The 22,530-nt window shown below is 37.0% G+C and overlaps 6 protein-coding genes across 6 annotated transcripts; 4 read left to right on the plus strand and 2 right to left on the minus strand.

Annotated features, from left to right (window-relative positions):
• Nucleotides 1-523: 523 nt before the first annotated feature.
• GCK72_021074 (uncharacterized protein) lies at nucleotides 524-2,015 on the plus strand (the record flags this gene model as incomplete). The annotated part of the gene is made up of 5 exons (XM_053733999.1): nucleotides 524-729; nucleotides 778-936; nucleotides 979-1,125; nucleotides 1,172-1,775; nucleotides 1,821-2,015. The coding sequence occupies 5 exons, from the start codon at nucleotides 524-526 to the stop codon at nucleotides 2,013-2,015; spliced, it is 1,311 nt and encodes a 436-aa protein (XP_053582912.1).
• A 1,190-nt stretch (nucleotides 2,016-3,205) lies between these two features.
• Nucleotides 3,206-4,800, minus strand: GCK72_021075 (uncharacterized protein; the record flags this gene model as incomplete). The annotated part of the gene is made up of 6 exons (XM_053734000.1): nucleotides 3,206-3,331; nucleotides 3,379-3,536; nucleotides 3,837-3,981; nucleotides 4,031-4,406; nucleotides 4,455-4,551; nucleotides 4,782-4,800. 6 exons carry the CDS (start codon nucleotides 4,798-4,800, stop codon nucleotides 3,206-3,208), a joined length of 921 nt encoding a protein of 306 aa, XP_053582913.1.
• A 684-nt stretch (nucleotides 4,801-5,484) lies between these two features.
• On the minus strand, nucleotides 5,485-5,816 carry GCK72_021076 (uncharacterized protein; the record flags this gene model as incomplete). The annotated part of the gene is made up of 2 exons (XM_053734001.1): nucleotides 5,485-5,614; nucleotides 5,665-5,816. 2 exons carry the CDS (start codon nucleotides 5,814-5,816, stop codon nucleotides 5,485-5,487), a joined length of 282 nt encoding a protein of 93 aa, XP_053582914.1.
• A 1,180-nt stretch (nucleotides 5,817-6,996) lies between these two features.
• On the plus strand, nucleotides 6,997-7,768 carry GCK72_021077 (uncharacterized protein; the record flags this gene model as incomplete). The annotated part of the gene is made up of 3 exons (XM_053734002.1): nucleotides 6,997-7,017; nucleotides 7,099-7,365; nucleotides 7,478-7,768. The coding sequence occupies 3 exons, from the start codon at nucleotides 6,997-6,999 to the stop codon at nucleotides 7,766-7,768; spliced, it is 579 nt and encodes a 192-aa protein (XP_053582915.1).
• A 2,097-nt stretch (nucleotides 7,769-9,865) lies between these two features.
• Nucleotides 9,866-12,636, plus strand: GCK72_021078 (uncharacterized protein; the record flags this gene model as incomplete). Its single annotated transcript, XM_053734003.1, has 5 exons — nucleotides 9,866-9,906; nucleotides 9,950-10,153; nucleotides 10,201-10,686; nucleotides 11,525-11,831; nucleotides 12,433-12,636. The coding sequence occupies 5 exons, from the start codon at nucleotides 9,866-9,868 to the stop codon at nucleotides 12,634-12,636; spliced, it is 1,242 nt and encodes a 413-aa protein (XP_053582916.1).
• A 156-nt stretch (nucleotides 12,637-12,792) lies between these two features.
• Nucleotides 12,793-17,840, plus strand: GCK72_021079 (uncharacterized protein; the record flags this gene model as incomplete). The annotated part of the gene is made up of 4 exons (XM_053734004.1): nucleotides 12,793-12,989; nucleotides 15,571-15,654; nucleotides 15,708-16,368; nucleotides 17,514-17,840. 4 exons carry the CDS (start codon nucleotides 12,793-12,795, stop codon nucleotides 17,838-17,840), a joined length of 1,269 nt encoding a protein of 422 aa, XP_053582917.1.
• Between the last annotated feature and the right edge of the window lie 4,690 nt (nucleotides 17,841-22,530).

The raw sequence follows: 22,530 nt of genomic DNA on the forward strand, positions 1-22,530 counted from the left end.
TTCATTGGAATTACTGGCGTAAATGCCCCGACTGTCTGCTTCCCGTCCACCTCGAGTGTGGAAACGGTCAGAAACTTTGCGCTCATTGCAACGTAAAATTTGTTGACTATGATTAATTTCATCGATATTTTTAATTATTAATTTTTAATTTTTTCAATTACTGTCCTTTTGTTGCTTTTATTTACATATTTATTAGCCACTTTCCGTTTCTTCGCCTTCGGCTACGAATATTTTTTCATTTTTTTACATTTTTTTTTTCTATAAACAAATTTTTTTATTATCTTCGAAATTTTAAGCAATTTTCACCGAAAAATTATAATGACATCTATAAATCTGACAGAGAGCAGTAGTAAATGAAACAACAACTATCGATTTCTTTATTTGAATTCCGCGCCAACATAGTGACGCAAGCGCGCGCCACTGGACAAGTATCAAAAAGATTCGGCTATATACGCCGCAGTGTTTCTCCCCGTTTGGTACGGCCTCAATCAACCCAATCCGTTTTTCCAGGTATTATCTGAAAATGTTTGATTTTCCAATGAATTCTCCAACCAATCTCCGAGATCTCATTGTCTACGATATTCATCTATGGAAAACTATCGATAAATCATATAAAAACTACGAAAAACTGTGTGAAGTGATGAAAAAAGAGGCGATTTCTTATGACAACTACGAGTATTGGTTCAATCGATATCTCAAAGAGAGCTACTATTCAGCAAAAAATGGAAGGTAATCTAAATTTTTTAGTTGAATTTTCCACAAAAAAACAATTTTCAGAGCTATTCGGGTGACCGATATTCGTATTTGCATTTATTCTGATATTATTAATGAGAAGTCGCTGGAAAGTTCATATAGAGATCTGTGTGATGCATTCGACTATGATAAAATCGATAAGAATGAACATACTGATTTGCACCCCATTTATGGCTATGAGAGGTAAAAATTTATACGAAAAAAGAAACAAATTAAAAATTTCAGATGTCCGCATGCACAACTTTTGGCGGAACGATCAAAATATTTCAATGCAGCCTCTCTTGATACTTGTAATGATGTGGGCTTGAAATTCTCCGACTTGCCAGAAGATGTAGTCACTGAAATCGTGGATAGATGTGACTTGAAGGCATAGTGAGTCACTCATTTTTTTTTCCGCATCAAAGTTGTTATTTTGCAGTCTGAATCTCCGAATTGTCTCTCATTCACTCCGAACAATCGTCGATAAACGGTCTCCTCCATGCACCGATATTGAGATCATTGTCAGAGATGATTACGTTCAAATCAAGGCGAATAATGAGATTCTGGTTGATTCTCGCCCCATTGAACTGACACATTCCCGTCATTGCTCATTAAGTTTGATCGGAAAATGCGTGGTACGAAAGCTGGAATTTCTTCTGAATAACCCGAAACTCCGATTGAAATCATTTCGAATCGATTCGTTTACTCATGTGGAAACTACAAACTATGAGAAGAATTTTCTGAAGCTACTCGATCAATTTTCACACAAAATCCATGTAGAACGTTGCTCGATTGAAATGGAACAAAACATCTGTAGAGTTCTACAATGTTTCAAACCTGGATCGCTTCAAAAACTGGTTATCGGTGGCTCGTTGTCGATAAATGAAATTAGTCGAATCGCTCAAACGGATCAATGGAAGCAGGCGAAACATCTCAACCTCATTTGTTTCCCCGAATTATCGATTGAGTATTTCTCCCATTTCTCCACTTTCGAAATATCTTTCGGAACAATTTCAACTAACAATCTGGTCCGACTCTGTGATGTAAATTCAACATTATTTGAAGCTATTGCTTTTTTCTTTTTTCAGAACCTCTCCAAATCGACCAATTTCGAGTCATGCATCATCAAAAGTACGCGTTCGTTGAATATTGAGACAATCAAGAATGCACGGAATCTTCAACCGTCTGATACTCCGAATAAGTATTATGTTCCGAATTCAAATCTTGTAGTTCAGTTTCCAAGAGGTTCTGTGGCATACGAAATTTCTATCCGTAAACTTTAAGTTTTGAGAAATGTATCATTTTTTCCCGTTTTGTTGTTTTTGTTGTTATTTTTATAAAACTTTAAAATTGTTACGAAATTTTTGAAATTACCGGCCGAGTCGCAATGCGTGTGCGTCGCGTTTTTCTGATTTGGATTTGGAATAGGCTATATTAATATGTAACCGTTGTTTGCTTTTTGATTTTTTGTTCTAGATCATTATTGATTTCTCGTGAAACTTGTTCTTGTTTGCTTTCTTGCTTCTGCGCTGTAGGTTATTAGCTCGATTTTAGTTCTTCCTTCTCATTTCTCAAAAATTGCCGACATTGTGACAGAGATTCGGACATGAATGATACTAGAAATGATAAACGTGACAACTTTTTCCGGAAAAGTTTTTAACTTTTGAAAAAATTTCCACGTGTACCCCTTGAAACCTGACATTCCCCCGAAAGGCCAAATATGTTTCTAATCAATACCCTGCAAACTCGAACCCTCGTATTCCTAGCTCTATCAATGCTCAGGTGCACCGCCTAAGAAAGTAGAATGATGATCAGAAACATCCACTGGATCATTACAATCACTTAACTATTATCACTAGGTAAGCATGAAAGATGGAGAGAGTGCAAAAAGAGTTGTTTTTCAGAGCAAAGCGAAAATAAAGCATATGATGTATATTGATGGCTTTTTGAACGAAATTGGTTTTTCGCTGGAGGAATCGGATCGTCTTGGAGTTTCGTCTTCGTCGATCATTGGGTTTTATTTATGGTTCTGATCGAATAAAACCGTTTCTTTTTCTTATTAGGAGTTTTTTTAGAGCCGCGTTGCGTGCAGGTCGCAACGCATCGCTCCAACCGTTTGGCATCGTTCCAACCGTTGTGCGGCGGCTGGAACCGGAGATGTTTTCGAGTGAAATTTGAGGGCTCGCAACATTTTTTGTTATCAGTTTTTGGGAGGCGCTGCGGTCGCGTCGCGTGCGTTATGATAAAAAACAAGTGTGAAGACAGGTACGTGTGAACCTACTCGTTGTATTTAAGAGAAGTTTTTATGAAAATTACATTCACGAGAGCCAAAAACGCTTTGGCACTGTGCCAAAAGCGTACCGTAACCCCAAGATTTGCGTTCATCAGTAGAGAGCGTGAGATCAGCGATAAGACCGCATGCCTACTGACAGACACATAAGAATATCCAAGTCAAAAAATTCATTTATTTTAATCAACAATTACGAAAGAAAAAGTGAGCACATCTCTTCATGGACTCAGAATTCATCTTTTGAATATCCATTGTCTCCAGGATTCTCTTCAGCTCTTTATTCGAATTCAATGTTTTAAGCAGGTGCACCTAAACACTGTCAAATAAGATGACTAACTCATCAGAACGTTCCTTACCAGTAAATGTCGGCGATCCCGCATGAACATTGAGTGGAACACTTTATCTGTTACTTTTACTTGATTCAAATTTTCAATGCGTTGACGTTCATAGTACTTGGTCACATTTTTCAATCCTAACAACTTGGCGATTTGATTTATTTTTTTAAGATCTTCCACTGAAAATACAATGTTTTAATTTGAAATGTGAATATAGAATACTGTCGAAAAAATAAAGTTTCGACAAGGATTTTCAAAAAAATTTCGCGCGCTGAAACGCGCAAGCGCATAAATTTGTGGGCGGAGCTTAAACTGCAAGCGGCGCAGTTCTTAATTTGGAAAAAACAACTGGAATTAGAACCGTGCCGCTTATTTAAGCTTGCAGTTTAAGCTCCGCCCACAAATTTATGCGCTTGCGCGTTTCAGCGCGCGAAAATTTTTTGAAAATCCTTGTCGAAACTTTATTTTTTCGACAGTACCTGAACAATGAACTTGAACTCCGTGCGCAATCTGTAGGCATTTCTCAAGCATGTTCATAGAAACACAAGCTGGCATTATAAAACCATTTTCATTATGCAAATTGTTTCGATATATTGACAGTTTACTCGAATGGAACATCATCAACTAAAAATTGAGAACAGTTTAGAATCTGTAACTTTTAAATAAAACACACCTTTTTATGAGTATACAAGCGGACTTTTTGATTGTTTTTTTCTTTGAAAACTATCATTTTTGAATCATTTTCAACATTGAATAGTGCATCATAGAAATTGAACTTCCAAACATTGTCCATTCCCATGATCGCACTGACATGTAAACCAAATTTGAAAGTAAATGACTTATTCGGTTGAGGCACCGTCCACGGCTTAACGCATAGAAATCCAGCAATATCAGCTTCTTTTTTTTCTTCCCAGCTTATAAGTTCTTTGTCTGTCTCATTGAACATCCCCAGGAAATAGCGAGCTCTCACTCTTTTGATTTCGTTAGAAGCATCCAAATGAATTAAAATTTCAGCTGAAGAATCATCTCGTTTATTCACGGCGATCAGACTGAAAATGATATATTTCTTTGTGTTGCTAAATCTCTTGTCCGCTCACAATTCGAAATCATCAATTGTATGTAAATTGTACGCAATGAATTCAGGACTTGGAAATTGTAAGAAGTTAGTGATTACTATAGACTTATGTACCGGAACTGAAAAACTGAATATCAAAGGAGCACGTTGAGTCCCAGGCTACCTATGCGAATACGCTCTAACGAGAAAATACGTGGAAAATGAAATATTTTCACGTATCCTAAAATTTTCTGTAGGAAAATAGATTCTAATGTTCACCGCCACGTATTGCGGACCATGTCTTTTTCAGAGCGCGTTTGCATAGGTAGCCTGGGACTCAACGTGAAGGAGATATCTTAAAATTACTCACATTTTTGATAATCGCTCATCTTGAACGAGGAAAACGTAGAAATAAGCAAAACCACGTTGATCAAGAATTTGTTGTCGAATGTGAAGGGGCGGGGGTCACGCGATTGTCTATCAAAGGAAAATGAACTTTTCATTTTGCAGATTACACCGCTGCCACCGAATTAGAACTGCATGAGAATTGTTACAAATCATAACCATCCAATCTATGTCTGATGGCTTAACGGAGGAGTGAAGTGTCATTTTTTCAATCTAGATATTCCAATAGTTCCAGAAAATTCTAAGAAAATGTCATTATTGACGCATATCCTACAAATCTCTCTATATCGTTCTCCTGGCTCAAAAAGAACTTTACGCGTGACCGTGTAGTCCCCTCGGACAAGATTAAAGTTGTTTTAACCCTTCCCTCATCTCAACTTTGTCATGTATTTGAAAAAATAACATTCGACAAATTTCATTGAAGTGAACTCGGAAAATGTAACACAAAACTGTATATGGGGAACGAATATATCGAAGGGAAACCAATATATAAAACGGCAAATCGTGTAGAAATGGAGCGAGGTGGATCAGCGAGTTGGTGGCAAAAGGAAAAAAGTTAAACACCCCAGTGGTTTTTCACAACAACATCTATATGACGTATCAAAATTTACTCGCACTGTCTCCACTCGTGAGAATTGTCCACTAGAGTATCCGAGCTTGCAAAGGAGTCATCCTTTCACCAAATGTCTTTTGAAGCTTATACAGCCATATGTGGAATGATAGGGTATTTCTTGACTGAGAATCTCAATAAGGACTGCATTTGGAGTAGCTGAGTGGTGGATAAACCGCGTGGAGCTTCTGTGAGAAAGAAATTCATTATTACTACAGTTTTTCAAATGTTTACATACCGAATTCGACGTGAAGTTATTGCCATTTTGGGGTTGAAAACAGAAAAGGTCTTGTAGAACGGACCGTCTCTCATTTTCAAGGTACGATCCATAGAGCTGGAATCGTCCTGCTTCGATCGTTTAGCCATTGGAGAGCCAGTCGAATCTTTCATTTTTGCTGCGGGGCGAGGAAGAGTTCTCCTGCCAGTTCACCGATCAACTCTTCTGCATAGATATTCTCGCCAGTCTTCACGTTGTCAATCGAACCAGCCAGTAGGTAGTCTTGGTTTAGATACCCTAAAAAATGAAAATAAAAACATTGATTGCTAAGAGGAAAATTCGAAAAACAAAAACGATTGGAGATAAACGAGGTAAGGAAAACGAAACGACTGCTATAATAATCGCATTGATCCCCCACAGAGCTCTACAGTCATCTGCGTCTCTCTTACCAATCTCTCTCCTATTTCAACACTATTTCTCTTCATTTTGGAGAGGCATGAGGAGTGTTGAATCGAACTGCACGAATGTAGACATACACACCTTCTCTCTCATTACGTAACACAACACCCCTTTTTCGAAACAAAATAGCACGTGGGATCGAGAGACGACAGACATTAGGACCTTTGTGAGTAATGGACACAGTCCGCATATCTCCAGGAGTACTGTGACGTCATCAGTTCCTAGGTCAAGTAAACATGAGTAGCGTGAAGATAGAACGAGCTAGAGATAGGTATTTGTAAGAGAGACGCAGATGGCTAGAGTAATAAGGTGACCTTCATAAGTAGATAGCTGTAGTTCTCATTCATGTCTCGCCATTTTTTGTTGCTCTTGTTGTATTTCCCCTCCAATCGATAATTTTCTTAACTAATTTATATATTTTTCAACTTTCAGGGTAACTAAACCAAGACTACCTACTGAATGGTTCGGTCGACAACTGTATGTTTGATTTTTTGTGAATTGTGAGTTTTTATTTAATTTGATTTTTAATTAAACTTTGTTTTGCAGCTAAGCTATAGTATTTTGGTACAAAATGGTCTAGGATAGCTTGTTTGGTAAGTTTTTATTAAAATTTCACTCAATTTTTAACTGTAATTAAGGAAAATAATCAAAATCAAATTTTGTTGATACACTGACCAAATAACAGTAATTACACCTTTCTCAGATTTTGATTTTTGAAGATATGCGCCTTTAAAGATGAGGTCACTGTATTTTGGTCCGTGTAACTTTGACGATGTATTTTTTGATCAATTTTGAAAATGCTTACGCTAGTTTTGTTGCGCAAAATCAGATCTAGCTTTTTTTAGTTGACAATTTTTCCATAGCTCCGCCCATTTTTGAGATATGCGACTATAAATGCAGGACCCTGTTCAAAAGGTTCTTGTTTAAAGGCGGTCAAAAGTGGGCGGAGCTACTAGAAACATTTTATCTTCAGGAGATCAACAATAATATTTTCAGCAGATCAGCAAGTTCGTCGAGATTTTGAGACCAAAAGAAGGCATGATGAAGCTTGTGAAGGATAAGATTTTGGGAGTCAACGAAATGCAATGCTTCGTCAAATCGCCTGGATCGAGAACTCCTGCCCATCAAGATAATCAATTGGTCGCATCCGTGAACTTGAACATGGGACCAGGTGAATGCGTCTGGATATGTGTATCGATGATCTACGCTGCCATACTGGAAAAACTGATGAATAAAAAAAAGAATCAGCCCCTACCATACAAAGTATTGGCCGACGGAACAAGATCTAATAGACGCAGGGATCCCATACCAGAAGCTCGTTCAGAAAGCCGGCGATCTGATCTATGTTGGAGTTGGCACATACCATTGAGAGCAGGCCAATGGTTATTGTGTCAATGCCGCATGGAACGTGGCGGAGATGTGCCCGGTTCAACTCGCCGCGGTAGCATACACCCACGATAACAATGTGGAGCTTCAATATGGCACTTTGCTCCCGATGATTTACGACGTTTTGTTGGAAATCGCCCAGCAGGAAGGACACCCGGAGCTGAAAAACCTTGCGTCTGGGAATGGAACTACTGCGAAGATGTTCAAGGAAAAACAGCAGTCTACTACAGAAAGACGAGAGAAGATCTCGAGAAGATTTTCGACAATTGCAAACTTCTGATTTAGTTTTTTAAATATTCCCAAATAATGAATGTTTGAAAGACGAATAAAATCACCGTCCCCCCTGTTTTATGGTCGTTCTCATCACCTCTCAAAAAATTCATTTATTATAATCAACAATTATGAAAGAAAAAAATGAGCACATCTCTTCATAGACTCAGAGTTCATCTTTTGAATATCGATTGTCTCCAGTATTTTCTTCAACTCTTTATTCGAATTCAATCTTTTTAGCAGGTGCACCTAAACACTGTCTCGTTATCAACTTTTTCATTTTCCTTTATCCATTCCCCGTTCTTGATATGTACCTAAACACCACTAACCCCTTATACGATGCTGAATATCTCATAAAATATCCCAACCTCATGCTTTCTATTTTCGGTGTTGTTACCAACATTATTCACATTTATTTCCTAAGCCAGACTCTCAAAAAACACCCAATTTTTGTATGTTTCATGATCATTGGAATCGCAGATTTTTTCCAGTTCTTCTCAGTTTTTGTTATCGAGACAGTTGTGGTGATTAACTATATCGATAACCGAAATTGTATTGGTTATATAAATGTGGCTGACATTGTTTTCAAGTTTTTCACTCAGTTCTTATATTCGTGTGGTACTACAATGGCTGGTTGGATGATAATAATGGTGGCGATTATTCAGGGGCAAGACCTCAAGTTTCAGAATTTTTGGACCCAAAAACTCGCAGCTACAGTATCCAAGGTTACTGTAATAGCTATTACAATATTAAAAGGATTTATTCTATTCACTCTGATCTTTATGTTTTGCCAACTGGAATATGTGGTGTGCAGTGAGAAGAATCTGGCGAATGCTTATATGGAAACTCATTCGAATTGGGTTACTAAAATTGTTTGGTTCTGCTGGTTTCTAGAAAGTGGATATACATTTTTCAACGCAATTTTCATTTTGATATCCCCTTTTTATTTGATAAAAAGAGGAAAAAAGTGTCTGGTTGAAAAGAAAAAGAGGTGTTCGAGACTAATTATATATCTGCTCCTGACATTTTTGATATCCGATTTCGGAAGTTTTTTGTTCGAGCGAATTCTGGTTGATGGGAATTTGGAAGGATTGAGAACGCAGTGAGTTTCGTTGTTTTGATAATTAGAAAAGAAGTAAAAATCGTTGGCACTGCGGCAAATTTGGCACAGTGCGAACCGTTGTGCGACGGAGCGCGTTTCCGCGACCGTACGTCTCTCACTAGTGCGAAAACCTGAAATTTTTGAAATTTCAGTGCCAGCTTGGTTCTCCCAATGGAATTACACCGATTATGTTTAATGATTGGTGCGAACATCCGCCCATGGGTCATTTTTACAGTTTCACGGTAATTCAAAGTGAACCTATGCAAACGCGCTCTTTTGAGAAAAATCGCTTACCTAAATTTTTTTGTTTAAGCTGAAAAACTTTGTCAAGAAATAGTTTTAAGGAGAAATATAATCGAAAAAGGCCATTTTTTTTTGAAAAAACAAAAATATCAAAAAATTGCAATTTAGGCGTCAAATAATATTACCAAAATGTAGTCTCAACAAAGCGCGTTTGCATAGGTTACGATTGAATTATCGTGCAGTTTCGACAGAATATCAGGAATCAATGAAGGCATTTTTCGATATTTCAGGTGGTACAGTTGCGGTATGTGACAGAAGTTTTAGATAAATTTCTCGAAAAATACTGATTTAAAAAAATTTAATTCTCAGGTAGCGCCACGACGAGTGAACAACAACAATTATCTACGTGGTTCATCTTCATAGTTCATTGACTTTGTTTTTCATTTTTTTAATAAAGGGCTACGGTAGTTGCAAAAGTACGCAGTGTGTTTGCGGAAAATGCGCAACATTTGACGACCGATTGCATCATGATTTTTTTTTTCAGTTTTCAAAGGTTTTGAAGCCATTTTTTGTAATTTTTGGCTGGAATTTCACTCATTTTTTATTTTCAGAAATGTCCGAATATCTGCGTAAAAATCCGGAAGCGATGCTTTCTCTGTTCTTTTATGAACATATACAAAATAGAGGAACTTGTGAAGCTGTAACTCGAATCGCGAAATTTTGGGAATTCGAGAACACTCCCACGAGTTTGATCTTATCTTTATGCGAGCTCTAACCGAGATAGATAAAATCAACATTGACAGGTAAGGAAAACACAAAAAATAAAAATGAAAAAAGAAATTTCAGACAAAAAATGGAAAATATCATTCAAAACAACAAAAATGCGATTCATTACTGTGTTCTCTACGAATTTCTTCAAAAGAAACCAATCGGACAGTCCTATAAAACATTCTGTAACACTGTCGGAAAAGGAGTTGTCGATTTTAAAGATTTCAAGAATCTTTTCGATCGATTTGCACGTGGAAAGTTTGCTATTGTTGGGCAAACTCAGTAAGGAAATGGCGCGAAAATAAAAAATCAATTTTTAAAATTTTCAGTGCTCCGGAAATAGAAATTCAGGGCTCTGGCTCTGTCCGCTCACTCCCGACACTCCCAGAAGAAATTCTCGTGAAAATAGTGGAAAAATCGGGTCTGAAAGAGAGATTGACACTTCGAAAAGTGTCTCGATGCTTCCGTTCCATCGTCGACGAGTCTAAATTGATTTGCGAAAAAATCGATATTCGATTCACTGATTTGTCCACAGAGATCTGTATCGAATCGCTTCCAATGATCAATTATCAACAGAAAAACGGGGGATGTGTGATTGATTTTGGAGGAAATCGAATGATTATGAATGGAGAACGTCATATTGAGTGTGCATTGAGAGATTTGAATACGATTCTGAAGAATCCGAAATTCGAATTGAGAGTTTTGAAGACTACTTTCCTATTGGGCATTCCATTCTTGTTCAATGGATATATTCCGACGGAATGGACACCAATTTACAGATTTATGGAGTTGGAGGACTTTTTTCAGAGATTCAAGTGAGTAAAAGGCACAAAAGACCAGACTTTCGCTGAAAATACTGAAAACTTTGTTGTTTAGAGCTCAAAATGAATACATAATGATGAAAATTTTGCCGAAACTAAGGTTATTTTTTCGGAAGAGTGTGTCACGAGCCGAAGTCCGCTACATTTATTATTTTTCTGCTCAAATTTTAAAAATCAAGCATTTTTAGCTAAATTTGAACGTTTTTTCATGAACAACTCCCGGAAATTTCGAAAAAAAACTATTTTTCAAAGTATTTTTTATTCAAAATTGATGAAATTTTCAAAAATTTCAATAAAAATGCGTTTCCAATTTTCTTTAATTTTTTCATCGAAAATGTGACCATTTTTGATGATTTTGAAGAATTATTTTTAATTCTGAATGATAGTCGAAAATTTTGACGTTGCGCGCCAGATGAGTTTTTTAGAGTCTGGTGTGATTTTGACGCGTTTTTGAGGCGGATTTTTTGTTCAAAGCGCTTCAAAGGCGCGCCAGTCTGTATTCGGGTCGTCTGGCGCGCCTTTGAGGCGGATTTTTAGTTCAATACGCGTCAAAGGCGCGCCCGGCATCTTTTTGAAGTCTGGCGTGCCTTCTGCGCTTTTTGCGCGAAAAATCCGTCTGGAAACGCGAAATGTGTTTTTGTGAAGTCTTGAAATTTTTTCGCAAAGTAGAATTTTCGACTACGCATTAATAAAACTCTAGCCTACATAAGATTTTTGACTATTTTTGATGAAAATTTCAAAAAAAGGGCAAACATTTTTCGCGCAAAAATGAGAAAAATCTTTTTTTCAAGATTGAAACTGAAAAATTAAGTCTCCAATCTCTATCTTTCAGACGTCGTCTCCACGTGAAATCCTTCGATATCCAATTCGAGATTCATTGGAACGATGACACCGAGCCAATTCTCTCGATTCTTCCATATCTGAAACCTGGAATTCTGGAGAAAATTCGAATTAAAATGGACGTTGACTTCTCCGATCAAATGAAAGAAGTGGTGAAATTGGAGCAATGGAAGCAGGCGATCGAATTGGATATGAGAAAGACTCATTTCGAACTTTCACTTGAGAATTTGACTCATTTCAAACGTTTTTCCGTTTTTATTCCGAAGATTACAGAGGAACAAGTCATTTCGATTAAGGAGGTAATTGCGCTCTGTCGCAAAAGAAATAGGCGTGTACTCCTCTCGGACAATATCAAATGTTGAGAATTTTTGGTCAGAAAAATGCAATTTTTAGACGAATTTTGTTTAAAATGCTATTTTTCGACAATTTTCGTTCGAAAAAGCAAATTTTGGTCATTTTTTTTGACAATTTTCGTTCAAAAATTTTTTTTAAAACAATTTTGATTAAAATATGCCACTTTCCGATGATTTCTATGATTTTCGGTTAAAAAGATGCAATTTTTAGACGATTTTCGAACTATTTCCGTTCGAAAATGGGTTTTGTTGACGATTTTCGGTTAAGAAATGCAATTTCTCGATGATTTTCGTTCAAAAAAGCAATTTTGTGACGATTTTCGGTTAAAAAAACGACTTTTCGATGATTTTCGTCCAAAATTGTTTTTTTTCGTTCTGAAACCATAAATCCCAGACCCCAAAAAAAAAACACCGTTTTAGAACGAAAATTGTCAAAAAATGGCATTTTTCTGACCAAAAATTCTCAAAATTTGATCGAAAATTTCAGTGAAAAATTGAGAAAATCTATTATTCGACTTATCCGAGAGGAGTACAAATAAATTTTCAGACTCTCTTCAAATCGACTAATTTCGAATCGTGTACTCTGAATTACTACGAAGATGAGCTGGATCTCGACTATATTCAATCAAAAGTGGGACCACACATCGAGGATAATAATACTGGTGCTCTTCTATTCAAGGATCAAGAAACCAAGACGGTTTTCGAAATTCAGTTGGGAGATGAATCAATCGATATTGTCAGAAAATGTTGATCTAAATTTTTGAAAGTTTTATTTGTTACTTTGTTGTTGTTGTTGTTATTGATAAATTGTATCGGAAAAACCTTAAATTTTACAGCGTGGCCGGCCTCAGGTCACAGGTCAAAACTAGTTCCTTTTTCATTTAAACCATAAAAACATTATTTTAAAATGTCACAACGTCTCCTATCCGACCGAACTGCCCTTCTCACTTGCATACTTTACGACACTCTTGCCAATATTCCAGTCTACGAATCATATCAAAAATTGTGTAAAATCAGAGGAAACTATGAGATTGATTACGTGGATTTCGAATTTCATTATTATCGATTTTATAATGGAGATGGGAATTTGGATTGTGATCGGAGGTAAGTGCGCTCCATTGAACTCCCACGTACGGGCCGTATCTGTGAATCGTATGGTGATACCTGGGAGTCGCTGCTCAGCGAATAGAGAAAAAAAACGGAAAAATGTATTTTTTCGGAACTTTTGGGTCCCACCACGAAAATGTTGAATTGTTCATTCGAACAGTTTAATTTTTTAATTTTATTTTATTTGAAACGAAGGAACAAGTCACTGACACGTTACATTCAGAAGAGGAGTTAAGTGAGATTCAAATTAGACCGGGTCACAGAATTAGATGGTATGGGTATTGAGGGTAAGATATTTAGTAAGATTTAGTTTGGCAATATTAGATTTAAAACACCGGGAAGAAATTTTAACGGGGAAAACATGTTCAGGAAGTTCATTCCAGCAATTTAATGTACGATTTCCAATGAATTGTGAACGTTGATTGGATGTATTCTTTAAGGCGCACCGAATGTAATATTTGTGCCTACGTAAGTTGGCGACATCGGGATAGTACGTACGAAGGTTATCATAAGTGCATATCTCCTTAGATATGAGGGATTTGTATATGCACAGTAGGTCATTAATAAGTCTCCTATATTCCAGTGATTCCAACTTCCAGGTTTCCAGACAATCAAAATACGATATGTAGCTCATATTGAACTTTTTGTAACATCGATATAAAAATGATTTCTGGAGCGATTCCAGCTTCCGAATCATAACTTTTGTTATAGGTGAGAACACAACGGTGCCATACTCGATTATTGGCCGAACATAAATTAGGAAGCATTTCAAAATAACTTCAAAGCTGGAATGTGTGAGAATTCTAAAAAGTATGTTGATACGTAAGTGGCACTTCCTGATAGTTATCTCTATGTGTCTTGAGAACGTCAGATCTTGCGAGAAATATACTCCAAGATCACGGATAGTTGAGGTAGTAGGAAGTGATAGACCGTTTAGAGTAAATTTACTGGAGACATGGATATAACTGCTTTTACGTTTACTCAACGAGAATTTAATGACTACGCATTTATTAGGAGCCACAGACATCTGCCATGTTTTACACCAGCTTTCAAGTTTGAAAAGGTCTGACTGTAAAGTAGTTTCATCAGTTCCGTAAAGTTTGAGATCATCAGCGTATAATAAATAATTCGATATATATTTGTCTCCAATATCATTGATGAATATCAAGAAAAGAAGCGGCCCAAGAACAGAGCCTTGAGGCACACCTGAGCTTACTGCCATAGGTTTAGACATTGTTTTGTTAACCATTACTTTTTGAGATCTCCCTGTTAAGAAGGACTCAAGCCAATTAAGTAGGTTCCCGGCTATTCCACAACTTCCGAGCTTTGAGACTAGTTTAGAGTGAGATACGGTGTCGAAGGCTTTTTTGAAATCCACATAAACTGCCCAAATTGGCTTCTTACTGGAAGAATCAGATAACAAATCTCCAGAATAACGTATTAGTTGCGAACAGTCATGGGTCTCACCGCGAAATCCGGAAGTTACGGTATTTTTAGTGAAACTGAAAATTTTGCCTGATTGACCTAAACTACCGTATTCTTGTCATTTTCGCGGCGAGACCCATGAAACCGACATTTTTGAAATCAGCAGATCAAGACGGTTCAAATGAGTATAATCATGCCTATGTTTGAAAAAACCGATTTTTTTTGAAAATTTTGGGTCCCGCCCAGGGTTGCCGCCGAAAAAAAAATTTATTTTCGGTTTTTCGGCTTTTTCGGGTGTATGGAGCCGAAAATATTTTATTTTTTTCGGTCTCCGCGGAGCGGAGAAAAAATTTTCGGTTTTTTTTTCGTCTCCCGAAAAAAAAGTTTTCGTTTTTTCGGTTTTGGAAAAGAAGGTCGATTTTTTAGCTGTTTTTATTCATTTCATTACTGTTTTCAGTACATTTTTTTGATTTTTCGGGTTTTTTGAGGGGTTTTTTAAGGGGTTTTTAGGCGAACAAAAAAAGTTTTCGGGTATTTTTTAGGCGACCGAAAAAAAAATTATTTTTTTTCGGCTTTTTTTTAGGAGGCCGAAAAAAATTTATTTTTTTTCGGCTTTTTTTCAGGAGGCCGAAAAAAATTTATTTTTTTTCGGGTCAAATTTTTTTCGGCGGCAACCCTGGTCCCGCCGCGAAAAATTCGGAAAATTTCGACTTGTTCATAAGCTAGTCATGATTATATTCATTTGAACCGTCTGAAAGCGCTGATTTCAAATATGTATGTTTCATGGGTCTCACAGCGAAATTGAAAGAGTTACGGTAGTTTTAATGAACCTGAAAATTATGCCAGGTTGGCTTAAATTTCCGTAGCTTTGTGTTTTCCGTGGGGAGACCCACGGAGCCAAAATTTTTTGAAACCACCTGATCTAGACGATTCTGATGAGTATAATCATGCCTATGTTTGAAGAAAATCGATTATTTTGAAAATTTTTGGTTCCCGCCGCGAAAAATTAGGAAAATTCAAATTTTTCGAAAGTATGTCATGATTATATTTATTCGAACCGTCTTAAAACGCTGATTTCAAATATGTATGTTTCATGGGTCTCACCACAAAATTGGAAAGGTTACTGTAGTTTTACTGTAACTGAAAATTTCAGCTCTTTCCCCAAATCGTTGTCATTCTCCACACTTCCAGTTGACGCTCTTCTCCAGATTCTCCAAAGAATCGATTTCAATGATAAGTGAGTTAACAACCAATTAAATAACCAAATTAAATTTCTAATTTTATTTTCAGATTGAAAATGCGAAATGTGTCGAAAGATTTGCGTGATATTATCGATAAGAAGAAGATAAAATGCAAAGAAATGAGCGTACTTTTGAAGCCAGATCGTGTTCAAATTGCCCTGGAAAATCAATCGATGAGTTACATTTTTCAAGTGAATGGCGGGGGATTTATTAAGAAATATGAAATCAGTGTGGACAATGAATATGAAGTCGTGGAGAGCAAGAAGAAATTCCGTGAGGGAAATTTTCTGGAAATGGTGATGACTGACATCTCGGTTATCCTGTCGAATGAAAATTTGGAATTCAAAAAATTAGTGATTGTTCAAGACTATGCGCAGGATGCTGTCAACCGATTCATTCAAATCCTTACCTCACTCGATTTTCAAATCCACGTCGAAAAATGTATTTTTCATGGATTGAGAGATGACAATACACTCCAAATCCTATCTTTTCTGAATCCAGACGCCCTGAAATGCCTTGTATTTCGGAATGTGGGCTATAAAAGAACATTTGTGTCGGAATTGGTGAAAATGGAGCAGTGGAAGAAGGTGGAGATGTTATATTGGGATTATATTAGAGACTGGTTTCCGATTGGCCACTTGTTTCACTTCAAACGGTTTTGTATTGAACAGATGGATTGGACAGAGGAACGACTCGTCGAGATTAGAGATGTAAGAATTGTTATAGGATACGTTTCGAAATTATGACACATTTCGACACAAAACGTGAATTATTTCGCTTCAACGGAATCCTTTCACCGCACTGTGCAGTAAGATATACAATTTGGCCTTTTTCAGCTGAAAATGACTAGAGGGTGTTACGGTATCACTGATTGTCCGACAAACTTAATTATGTGTGAACCATACGGAACAAAAGTAGAGCTTCATTTTTGTACCTGTCAACATTTTTGTACGGCCATTCCCTATCAAGTTACATATCGACAAAGTAATTTTTCCCTCAAATTATCTCATTTTAGTGCAAAATAGAGAACCCTTGAAAATGACCATAACTCTCTAGGGAGTGTCCGTACAAAAAAGTTGTCAACTACAAAAATGCATACTTGCAACGGGCCGGGCCGGGCCGGGCCGTGACGAGAATTTCCAAGGCCCGGCCCGGCCCGGCTGAAAAATTTAAACTGAAATTTTGAACGAAAATTTGAATTTTTTTGAATTTTTTGAATTTCTTCCCAAAAATGTCGAATTTTTGACTATACTTCAGAATTCAATCAAAAGATAGTTATGCATCAAAAAATTGAAATTTTTAATGTAAAATTTCAAAAAATTTGGTAAAAAATAGGTACCTTTTTTTTGAAGCCGGGCCTTCGGGCCGGGCCGGGCCGGGCCGTTAATTTGCAAGTATGCAAAAATGAAGGTCTGCCTTTGTACTGTATGATTTATACATAGTTTACTATATACCGTAACACCCACTGATTATTTTCAACTGACAAAGGCCAAATTGTATATCTTACTGCACTGTACTGGAAGTCGCCAAAATGTGATGGTTTGGAAATGTTTGGTTTCAGGTTGAGTTGCTGCGCAGCCAAATTGGATATTATAACGTGCTTAAACGATAGGGAGGATCGTTTTTTCCTCAAAAAACATAACTTTTTTCGATTTTCGCGCCGTTTATGCTACGGGAGGTTTCTATAATAGTGGGGAATTGAAAATGCAGCCATTTTTGGAAACTGATGCTCGAAGCTCCACCTGCCGATGCTGGGATATAAAAGTGGGCGGAGCTTGGTCCGGATGTTGCGAAACCGACAGTTTCAAAACGTCCAGTTTAGAAACATTCTACTGAAGCCATTATTTTTTTCCAGAACCTCCTCAAACAACCGAATTTCGAAGTGTGCAGTCTGAAATGTCAGTCTACAACGGATTATCCTATTCGTCACGCCTTTGTCCAGGGGGATGACCCATTTAACGTTGTATACGGAAACGAAGAGAATGATGACGAGGGTGTCTTCCGTTTTGATCTACAGACAATCGATCGGGTTATGAGTCAATGCAGCGAATACGACACAGCCACCCATCGTTATCATATTCCCAATTCCCAGGAGTATTTTCAATTCAAATGTATTTCGGAGGAATGTGTCAATATTTGGAAGTCTAGTGCTGATATTAAAGAAAATTGGATGATTTTTTGAAGGAATTTTTTTTCCTGTTTTAAATAGTTCTTGTGCTCTATGGTTCTTCATTTGAATAAATATGTATTCATTAATTTTGTTATTTTTATTGATTTGGAGGTTTTAAAACTGGTAGAAACGACTTTTCGAAACCAGGACATTTCAACACGTCTTGGTTTCAAAACTGCCTGTTTTATAACTGATAGTTTTTGAACTTTGATTTCTGGGTCATTTTGAAACTATAACCTTTTTTGAAACCAAGGCATTTTGACATAACCTCCGTAATTGGAAACGTTCAGCAATGTCTTGGTTTCGAAACGTCCCGGTTTTTAAATGTCTTGATTTTGAGGAGGACGCAAGTGCCATATTTTTAAATTACAATTTCCGATATTTCAGAAAATTCTAAGAAACTTTTGGTTATTGACGCATATGCTAAAACTCGCTCTAAACGACATAATTCCCGTTATCCTTTCTCAAAATGAGCTTTTGTGGAAGAATTTTTCCGCGCGACCGTGTACTCTTCTCGGACAAGTTTTTTTGCTCAATTCCTCGTTTCCTCACTTTTTCAACAGTTAAATCGAAAACATTGAAAAAAACTACATAATTTATTGGAAAAAGTGAGGAAACAAGGAATTGAGCGAAAATCTTGTCCGAGAGGACTACACGACCGCGTGGAAAAAACTCTTCCACCATGAAAAATGGCCACATCCATCAGAATTGTGGAAAATAAAATTCTCCATTTTTTTGAGCCAGAAAACGTAAGTTTTGGGGGGAAATTGACTTTTTTGATACAGAAAAACCGATTTTCAGTAAAATATTATTTCCAGCAGTTTCAGCCAATTTTACTATTTCTAAAAATGCTAACAGTTTCATAGTATTCTCAAGTACAATATGTGCAATTTTTATAAGAAAAATTTTTTTATCTGAAAATCAGTTTTTCTGTATCAAAAAAGTGATTTTCTAACGAAAATTCTGGTTTTCTGGCTCAAAAAATTTAGAATTTTATTTTCTACAATTCTGATTGATGGGTCCTTCTTTCATTCATCTGAAAACCGACTAAAAACCAAAAAAACTGATTTTTTAGTGCAAAAAATGCAAAAAATAAAAGAATTGAATTGAAACGTAAAAAATTCGGCTTCACGTTTCTTGCAGTTTGGGAGACAGTACCACGTGGAACTTTTTTTTAAAAAGTTCAAAACAATTTTTTTTCTTTTTCCACGACCCTCCACGTGTCACCAAATTTCACAAATTCCAACGAATAATCGATTATTCTTCTTTCACACTTTCCTTGTGAATCAAACAATGCCTTGGACGGATTTATCGGTGAAATTGAAGCGAGAAGTGGCCGGAAGGCTCGATTTTATGAGCAGGTATGATTAGGATTCTTGAATGCGTCAAAAAAAAAAAACATTTTTCTTATATGATTAGGATTCTTGAATGCGAGCAGGCCTTTTTTGCCTTTTTTGCCAAAAAAATTTAGAAAAAGGTAGAATTTTTGACTATATTTAAGAACATTGATAAAAACTGAAGCGTACGAGAATTCCGGAGAATTTTGACAATTTTTAATGAAAATTTCAAAAAATTTCGAAAAAATTTGTGAAAAAATTGTGAATCCGAGCCGAACCAGCAAAATTTTTGGTCAGTCCGGCTCGGAATACCGAAACCCTGGGGTACCAGATACGCGCTAGTTAGAGTGCCCCCACCAACTTCAAACTAAGCACCAAAAACGCGCCAGCTCACCGAAAACGCGCCAGCTCACCTGAAATGCGCCAACCACAAGTTTCCATGAAAATTCAAATTTCCCGTTATTCTAGACGCTGCATGAGTCAAACAAGCCATTTGGGCTGCTAAATTGTGTTTTCTAACTCACAGAGGCGAAGTGGTGCGCCGCTCTGTACACCGAAAATGCGCCAGCTCACCGAAAACGGACCAACTTTAAATTACCATGAAAATTGCAATTTTCCGATGTTCTAGACAGAAACGCGCTAGTTAACTCATCCGACACCAATTTCAAACTGCGTACCGAAAATGCGCCAGCTCACCGGAAACGAGCCAACGCCGAATTTCATAAAAATTCAAATTTTCCGATATTCTAGACGCTCCATGAGTCAAACAAGACGTTTGAATCGCGAAATTGTAGATTCCACGCAAATTTTGAATTTTTTTCTCGAAAAAGCCAAATTTTTGACTATAATTCAAAGGGGAAAACATTTTGAAAAATCATCAAAAACGTTCAAATTTTCGATGAAAAATTGATAAAATTTCGAAAAAAGTTTTCAAAATCCGGGCCGGAACGGCAAAATTTTTTGTCAGCCCGGCCCGGAATTTCCTAACCCTGGCGCCTACGCACCAGAAACGAAAAAAGCACCAACATCAAATATTCATGAAAAATTCAAAACTTTCCGATATTCTAGACAGAAACGCGCTTGATAACTCAGCCGACACTAATTTCAAACTGTGCACCGAAAATGTGCCAGCTCACCGAAAATGCGCCAACCCCTAATTACCAAGAAAAATTCAAATTTTTCAATATTCCAGACGCTCCATGAGTCAAACAACCCGTTTGAATCACGAAATTGTGGATTCCACGCGAATTTCTGTGCCACGTGTCAAGATTGTGGTCGACGATTCGGATTACGTCATCACGATGTACACTGGAATCGAGAAAATTCTGAAAATTGAAATTAAGAAAGGATACGATCAGAAGACGGTGGTCTCGAGGTGAGGGACACTTTGTAACCGGGGACGTTTCGCAACTTTTTGTTTTGTTTTTGTAGATCAGAAAATAACTGTGAGACTGTCCAATCGAAACCATCCGAGAAAAGTACGATGGACGTGTTTGTGGAGATTCTCGCGAGTTTTTTCAAGACGGAGACAGTGGATATCGGTGTTTTGGAGTGGGATTTCAAGCAACACGCCGTCCCTGGCTCTGAGGTACGGTAGAAACTAAAAAAAATTTTAAAAAATCCAAAAATTGTGAGCTAAAAATCACAAAAATCTAAATTTTTCAAAAATTCCAAAATTTTTCAAACTACCGTAACCTCGTCGTTTTCGTTGGGAGACCCATGAAGCTAATATTTCTGAAATCAGCAGATTAAGGGGGTTCTAATGAGTATAATCATGCCTATGTTTGAAGAAAATCAATTTTTTTTTGAAATTTTGGGTCCCGCCGCGAAAAACTCGAAAAATTCAAACTTTTCGAAAGTACACCATGATTATTCATTTGAACCGCCTTAAAAAAAAAAAAAAAAACGCTGATTTTAAAATTATATGTTTCATGGGTCTCAACACGAAATTGTGAAGGTTACGGTAGTTTTAATGAAACTGAAAATTTTGTCAAATTGACTTAAACTACCGTAACCTTATCATTTTCCTGGTGAAACCATGAAAACAACATTTTTGAATTCAGCAAGTTAAGAGGGTACTAATGATTATAATCATACCTATGTTTGAAAAAATCGATTTTTTTCAAAATTTTGGGTCCCGCCGCGAAAAATTCGGAAAATTCAAACTTCTGGAAAGTATGTCAAGATTATATTCATTCGAACCATCTTGGAACGCTTATTTCAAATAGATATGTTTCATGGGTCTCATCTCGAAAATGTGAAGGTTACGGTAGTTTTAATGAAACTGAAAACCTTCGAAATCCCGTTTTTGAGATTTTTAGCTCAAAAAATCACAAATTTTCATTTTCAGAACGATCTGAAAATGAAAAAGCGTCAAGGAATCCTTGTCAACGTGCTCTCGTCAAAAATCGAGAAATCAACTGGCGGATCCACAGTTTTCCACACCGAGAAACTGGTGATTTCCGACAAATGTGCATCTGATTTCACCACAGGTCTTCTGAATCTCTGCGACAAAGAATATCTGGATTCTATGGAGGTTCTCACGTTGACATCGATTGAGAAAGCCTCTAAAACCGGAGCGTGGTGCGATGTGTACACGGAAAACGCGGAATCCTTTTGTGAGTTTTTTTTTCATGAAATTTGGAGCATTTTCAGCTGAAAAAGAATTTTTCCAGACAGTCAAGGAGTTTTCTATGAGGAAGTCCCATGCGTCGACAAATTTCTTATGACTACAAGCTACCGTACTACCAACTGGTCGACACTTCGATTTGCGAGACTCAACGAGAAAGCAATGAAAATTTGGAGTCGCGCCGGTTCAGTGCTTTCGAGGTATCCTTAAAAAATTTTAAAATTTAAAATTCGAAAATTTTCCAGAACGCCCGACAAGAAAGAGTTCAAAATTGTGCGTGAGAAGGAGGAAAAGAAGATTTTGTTGCATAAGAAGACGGAATGCGGGTACTCTATCACTGTGTACACCGACGAGAAGTTCGACAAGTTGGGTGGGATGAAGTGGTTTGAGACGGAGTTTATGGTAAGTGTAGGTGCACGGATAATGCGTCAAGACACTGGAAACGCGCCAAGGCAATGAGAATGCGTCAAGCCACAAAGAAAACCGTTTCTCTTCAAACATAGGCATCATCATACTCATTAGAACCGTTTTGATCTGCTGATTTCAAAAATGTTGGTTTCATGAGTCTTCCAATGAAAATGAGGAGGTTGTGGTAGTTTTAAAGATTTTAGAATATCGAAAATTTTCAAAATTCCAAAACTGTGCAAGTTTCCGTCGGATTTTTATGATTTGAGGCTCAAATATCTTGGAATTCTTTGAAACTTTTCAAATCACCGGGAATGCGTCAAGACACTTA

The sequence above is a fragment of the Caenorhabditis remanei genome, chromosome V (assembly GCF_010183535.1).
Source record: "Caenorhabditis remanei strain PX506 chromosome V, whole genome shotgun sequence".
Lineage (NCBI taxonomy): Eukaryota > Metazoa > Nematoda > Chromadorea > Rhabditida > Rhabditidae > Caenorhabditis > Caenorhabditis remanei.